The 6,978-nt window shown below is 45.0% G+C and overlaps 1 protein-coding gene across 1 annotated transcript in view; it reads left to right on the top strand.

Annotated features, from left to right (window-relative positions):
• The window catches only part of LOC145395621 (uncharacterized), an 8,374-nt gene extending 7,273 nt beyond the window's left edge, over positions 1-1,101 (top strand). Inside the window, exons 8-9 of the mRNA XM_080269189.1 lie at positions 133-334; positions 857-1,101. Coding sequence (XP_080125315.1) covers positions 133-334; positions 857-1,063 — 409 coding nt within the window. The 3' untranslated portion in view covers positions 1,064-1,101. The remainder of the gene's footprint in view (positions 1-132; positions 335-856) is intronic.
• Positions 1,102-6,978: the final 5,877 nt, after the last annotated feature.

Genomic DNA, 6,978 nt, shown 5'->3' with positions numbered 1-6,978 from the left:
CACCTTACAGACATACACTCTCCTCGTCAGTCTCTCACTCTCCATCCTCTCCACGTGGCCAAACCATACAATCCCTAAAACTCCTCAAATCTACCCACACACACTCTCACAAAATTAAATATTTTTCCGTAGGTGTCCGTTGAAATGCAATGCTCGTATCAGTGAAGAGGAGCGGCAAAAGATCTTCGCTGAGTATTGGGGTCTGGCCGATTACAACCTGCAAAGGGAGTATTTAGCGGCCCATATGCAGAGGGAGGAGAAGCTTGGGCCCAGTGGCTTGCTACGAACGGTCATACTCTACTTCCTCACTAGCTCGACCAATACGAAGTTGCAGGTATGTGGTGTGTGGATTGGAAGTTGGGGTGGGATTGGGTAGGGCAGGGTAGGGAAGGGAAGGGAAGGATAGAGGATGGGATAAGGTAGGGTAGGGTAGGGTAGGGTACGATTGGGTAGGCCAGGATGGGGAAGGGAAGGGAAGGGAAGGGAAGGGTAGGGGACAGTTGGATAGGGTTGGATAGGATGGGATGGGGTAGGAAGGGAAGGGTAGGGTAGGGTAAGGATGGATAGAGGATGGGATTGGGTACAGAAGGGTTGGGTAGGGTAGGGTAGGGAAGGATAGAAGAGGATGGCATAGGGTAGGGTAGGGTAGGGAAGGATAGAAGAGGGTGGGATGGGGTACAGTAGGGAAGGGAAGGGTAGGGAAAGGAAAGGAAGAGAAGACAAGGGAAGGGATGGATAGGGAAGGGAAGGGTAGCATAGAAGAGGGTAAATTAGATTCACAAACCAAACTCACATAAATAGAAGATATATAAATAGGATATATATAAATGGGAATTATATATGTCTCTCTCCCCAGGTTTGTCGCCAGTTCTTTCTCAAAACGCTCGATGTTTCGGAAAAAGCCTCGCGCATCGTTCTGGAGAAGATGGTTAGGGGGGAGCTTGGGAACGAGGCTTCCGGAGGGGCCAGCACCCCCCCTCCCACCTCCTCCAGTGTCAAGGAGGAGCGGAGGACACCCAAGGGGGCAGAGGAGGAGGACAGCAAGAGCGAGGAGTCATCTTGATTGCGTATACGACAAGGATAACAAAGTGAGGATTGGTGATGGGGGTGAGGGTTGGACGCAGTTTTTACAGGCTCGGACAAGGATAGCCAGACATTCCTCGACGACCTCCAGTGATGCACTTGATCCAGGTCCCCATTTCAAGCCATTAGTTGCTTCTTCCCACAGCACTTCTTCATGACTAGCGCCCCCTTCTAGTGCTAATCACAGCATTCAAGATGGAGGGATGGCAAGTTTAGGCCAAGTAAGAATGACAGGAGTAGAGGCTTTTGGTGACTGGGATACTGTAGGCCTATTGAACTTAATCTATCTGTCTGTCTATCTATTGCCAGAAGCCCTAATCCTGTAAGGGGGGGCCACAAACAAATCACCTCCATGTTCCCCTGTCCCCCACCATTTCACTGCCCATTATAAGTAATTCTTTATCATTATGTCTCCCCTATCGTCTGGCATTTATTCACTTATTCGTATGCCTTGTTGCCCTGCGGTTAGGCCACTCAGTCCAGATATATTTATAGGTTGACCAGTCGTCCTTCCCTGAGTAGCATTTATACAAGCAATAAAGCCTAACCAAGTCCCAGATCTAAACCTTCTCTCTCTCTCTTTCTCTCTCTCTCTCTCTCTCTCAAGAACTGTACATAATGAAAAAATAATGTCATAGAAACCCAAGAATTGTCACAGTCCCCACTTGCCCCCTTCATGGTGGGAGCAACTCTAGCAAGTCCTATTTCTCTCCCAGCCCAAACCCAATTTCATCCATCCACCATCCAATCCTGTGCTGCCCCATGAGGAGCGTAGGAGGCCGGGGCTAGGCAAGTTGGTGCTGACATTTAAGATGGGAGTGACCAGCCTCACTCATCCCTGAGTGGCATTACATGAGCAATAAACCCCAACCACCCCTTGGATATAAACCTGCACCGGCTCAATCCGATTGGAGCGCAATAATTACCCACTAAACCACCAGGCGCCATAATTTGGTTATATGGTTGCCACCCAGCGTAGTAAATGGTTTCCTGGTGTACAGGAAACCATTTGGCTTGTCACTCAGTGTAGAGTCACCCACAGGCAGAAGGAAGAGGAAAGAATGAAGGAAAGAAAGACAGAAGAGGGAGTGTAAAGTCACCCACAGGCAGAAGGAAGAGGAAAGAATGAAGGAAAGAAAGACAGAAGAGGGAGTGTAAAGTGACCCACAGGCAGAAGGAAGAGGGAAGAATGAAGGAAAGAAAGACAGAAGAGGGAGTGTAAAGTCACCCACAGGCAGAAGGAAGAGGAAAGAATGAAGGAAAGAAAGACAGAAGAGGGAGTGTAAAGTCACCCACAGGCAGAAGGAAGAGGAAAGAATGAAGGAAAGAAAGACAGAAGAGGATGGAAGGAAAGAAGAAAGGAAGAGAGGAAAGGGCAGACACCTGAGAGCAGCACTACATTGAGTGAGCAGATGGTGAGCACCCCCACCTACCACTAATAATTTTGTAACAGTGAGTCATAGGAGCTGTTGTAGCCAATTTCTGCTGTCTACTAAAGTCTTTCCACCTGTCTATCTATCTATCTATTGCCAGACGCCATAATCGGGTAAGGGGTGGCCATTTGTCTTTGAGTTAGTTGTTTTACGGGGAGGGGCACTAACCCTCCACCAACCCACTTGTTGACACGTAGGCAGCACGTATGGTTTGGTTATATGGTTACCACCCAGCGTTGTAAATGGTTTCTTGGCTTACAGGAAACCATTTGGCTTGTCACTCAATGTAAAGCCACCTGTAAAGGAAAGAAAAGCAATAAGAAGTGACAGGAAAGATGGGAGAAATAGGAAGAGAGGAGGACAGGCACAGAAAAAGAATGATAAAGGCTAAGGAAGAAGTAGGCAGCACTACGTCAAGTGAGTGGATGATGGTAAGAAATAGGAAGAGAGGAGGGCAGGCACAGAAAAAGACTGATAAAGGCTAAGGAAGAAGTAGGCAGCACTACATCAAGTGAGTGGATGATGGTAAGAAATAGGAAGAGAGGAGGGCAGGCACAGAAAAAGACTGATAAAGGCTAAGGAAGAAGTAGGCAGCACTACATCAAGTGAGTGGATGATGGTGAGAAATAGGAAGAGCGGAGGACAGACACAGAAAAAGAATGATAAAGGCTAAGGAAGAAGGCAGCACTACATCAAGTGAGTGGATGATGGTGAGAAATAGGAAGAGCGGAGGACAGACACAGAAAATAATGATGAAGGTGAGGGGAGAAGTAGGCAGCACTACATCAGGTGAGTGGATGATAGTCACCTCCACCTCCCACGCATGTAGGGGTTAAAGTAGCTTCATATTTCACTATAAAAGCACCATAATTATTCCACACATTTGCATTCCACAAAAAGGATGAGTAAGTGTGTATTTTTTCTACTGCTGTGTGTGTGTGTGTGCGTTTTACCATCGTGTTTGTGTGTGCGTGTGAATACCTGTGTGCATATATGTGCGCGCGACCCTCGGATGTGGTTTATACAGTCATGGACAAGAGTTAGCCTAGGTTTCCTCTAATCTGCTTATTTTTGCACAGGGAGAGACAAAAATTTTCTTTGTACCATTTCTCTGTCTCTGTCACTTTCTTCCCTGATGCATCATATCAGAGAGAATCATCTATGGCCAGAGAAACATACCAGGCCTCTCTCAGCTGAGGAATATTAGCCAGCAAAGGAAAGTGACAAGTAGAAGAGGTGAAATGGTAGGCAGAGAAACATACCAAGCCTCTCTCAGCTGAGGAATATTAGCCAGCAGAGGAAAGTGACAAGTAGATGAGGTGAAATGTTAGGCAGAGAAACAGACCAAGCCTCTCTCAGCTGAGGAATATTAGCCAGCAAAGGAAAGTGACAAGTAGAAGGGGTGAAATATTAGGAGAAATATACTAAGCCTCTCTCAGCTGAGGAATATTAGCCAGCAGAGGAAAGTGACAAGTAGAAGGGGTGAAATATTAGGAGAAATATACTAAGCCTCTCTCAGCTTAGGAATATTAGCCAGCAGAGGAAAGTGACAAGCAGAAGAGGTGAAATGTTAGGCAGAGAAATATACCAAGCCTCTCTCAGCTCAGGAATATTAGCCAGCAGAGGAAAGTGACAAGTAGATGAGGTGAAATATTAGGGCAGAGAAATATTCCAAGCCTCTCTCAGCTCAGGAATATTAGCCAGCAGAGGAAAGTGACAAGCAGAAGAGGTGAAATGTTAGGCAGAGAAACATACCAAGCCTCTCTCAGCACAGGAATATTAGCCAGCAGAGGAAAGTGACAAGTAGATGAGGTGAAATGTTAGGCAGAGAAACATACCAAGCCTCTCTCAGCACAGGAATATCAGCCAGCAGAGGAAAGTGACAAGTAGAAGAGGTGAAATGGTAGGCAGAGAAACATACCAAGCCTCTCTCAGCACAGGAATATTAGCCAGCAGAGGAAAGTGACAAGCAGAAGAGGTGAAATATTAGTCCAACTTTTGCATCAAACTGTACCATGAGAGTTATGGATTTGTCAGCGTTATTTTTTTTGTTATTTTGTAACAGTAAGGAGGTGTTTTATAATGAAAAATAAAACGATTGCCCTCACCCCATCCATAGGTGGGAAAAACGGAGGTACGGATGGTGTTTGTGATGTTTGAGAGGAGTAGCTTCAAAATGAGATACCCTGTTCCGTTTCCCAAGTCAGTTTGTACAGAAAGTCCCTGTTATCTGTAAGCATTTTAGTTTTCTGGAGAGACGGGCCTTCGTGTGGTGGTAGACAGCATCTCGTTAGGGCCAGACCTACAGGTAAAGCGCAGGTGGAAGTGTGGGGTGGGAGAGAGAGACAGATGAGAGTTATTTTTAATTTTCTTTAATATTTCGCGCCACACAGAACCCACCTTCAGGGAGGTTGAGGAGGAGTATAAATGTCCCGGATCCATCACCTCTCCAAAGATCGGTTCTGTGCCGCCCAGAATGGTAGAGAAAATAAATCTAGCTCTAACCTGTCTCTCTCAATAAAGAACTAGCTCTAACCTGTCCCTCTCTCAATATAGAATTCTAGCTCTCCTCTCTCTCTCTCAATTAAAACTAACTCTAACCTGTCTCTCTCAATAAAAACTAGCTCTAACCTGTCTCTCTCAATAAAGAAATCTAGCTCAATCCTCTCTCTCTCTCTCAGTTAAATCTAGCTCTAACCTCTCTCTCTCAATTAAAACTAGCTCTCACCTCTCTCTCTCTCCCATCCATCATTTCCACCTACCACAATGGGTGATCTACAAGGTGCGGTAAGTTACATACACCGTGCGATAGGGCTCCACTCGGATCGAACCTGGGTCCTTCTCAACAAGGTGTGTGGCTCTTGGGTGGATGCCGCAGCTGCTTCACATAGGCACCCCTTCGGATCCACTGTATTTCCCACTGCCTATGACCTCCAGTCTTTCAAACGCAGTGTGTCCAGGCATCTCGAAATGAACGCATCTTGAATTTGGCTCTCTCTTGTATTGTTTTTGTTTTTTCTTGGAAGGAACGATTTGTGGGCTCGTGGCCTTTGGTTCCTTCTTTCCTGCATTTATAAAAAAAATCATAGATGGAATATATATTTTTCAAAAAACCCATTGACGTATAACAGGGACTAACTGTACTATCCTTGTCGTATTATTTTGTGTTGTGTTCCAGGATGAAGTAGAGGATTTTAGTCTTTATGGAGATGGGGTTGAAGGGTGACGAGGCCTTAATGTTATCTGGAGTAATATAACTTTGAATTTCACACGGTGTTTTGGTGTTTGTTTTGCAGAGCACTTAAATATATTGTGACAAAACAGAATAATCGGATTGGTGTTTTTTTACCCTTCACTCGAGACCTGTGCAGCCTTGGGAGTCCTATCTGTTTATTCTATCTATCTATGTATCTGTCTGTCTGTCTGCCTGTCTATCTGTCTATTCTATCTATCTGTCTGTCTATTTTATCTATCTATCTCGGATTGGTGTTATTTTTTCTTCACTTGAGACCTGTGCAGCCTTGGGGGATTAGTTCTGTCTATTCTATCTATCTATCTATCTATCTGTCTGCCTGTCTATCTGTCTATTCTATCTATCTGTCTGTCTATTTTATCTATCTATCTATCTCGGATTGGTGTTATTTTTCCTTCACCCAAAACCTATGCAGCTTTGGGAGTTTAATTCTGTCTATTCTGTCTATCTGTCTGTCTATCTATCTATGTATCTGTCTATCTATCTCTCTATCTGTCTGTCTATCTATCTATTGTCAGACACATTAATCCACTTTGTCCATTCCTCCTCCCTCCATCTCTCACACCCTCTCTCATAGATCTCTCCATCTCTTTATCTCATTCTTGGTCTCCCTCTCCACCTCACTCACACTCTTCTAGTCAGTCTCTCCCCTCCACATATAGTCCGTGCATCTTAACTTGGCTCAAACTTTCATCCTTTTGCAGCTCATTTCAGATTGGTAAACAGCAGATGAAGTCAGCGTTGCAGCTCTAGCCTTACAGAGTGCCTTCATGTATGGGTATATAATGCATTTTTCACCCTGTCAGTACTACCACAGAATAAGATTGATAAAGAGGAAGGAGGCAGCACTACATCAAGTGAGTGGATGATGGTAAGAAATAGGAAGAAAGGAGGATAGACAGAGGAAAAGAATTACTTATACAGACAAACACAGCCAATACAACACCTCACTTACACACACATCACTCTTCCTACAGATACACCTCCCGTATTCCTATTCTGCTTGAGATACGAACACACAAGCTTTGTCGAGGGCAGGATATGATACTGGAATCTACTTCTGACTGATAAGGTAAGTGCTAATCCTGTATTCTTCTTTCTATCTATCGCCAGACGCCATAATCGTGTAAGGGGTGGGGGTTTGTCTTTGAGTTAGTTGTTTTACGGGGAGGGGCACTAACCCTCCACCAACCCACTTGTTGACACGTA

This window comes from Coenobita brevimanus, chromosome 32 (genome assembly GCF_032717465.1).
Source record: "Coenobita brevimanus isolate Jiangsu-jjx chromosome 32, ASM3271746v2, whole genome shotgun sequence".
NCBI classification, from domain to species: domain Eukaryota; kingdom Metazoa; phylum Arthropoda; class Malacostraca; order Decapoda; family Coenobitidae; genus Coenobita; species Coenobita brevimanus.
Note: the sequence above shows the minus strand (reverse complement) of the source record. Positions and strands in the feature narration are given on the sequence as shown.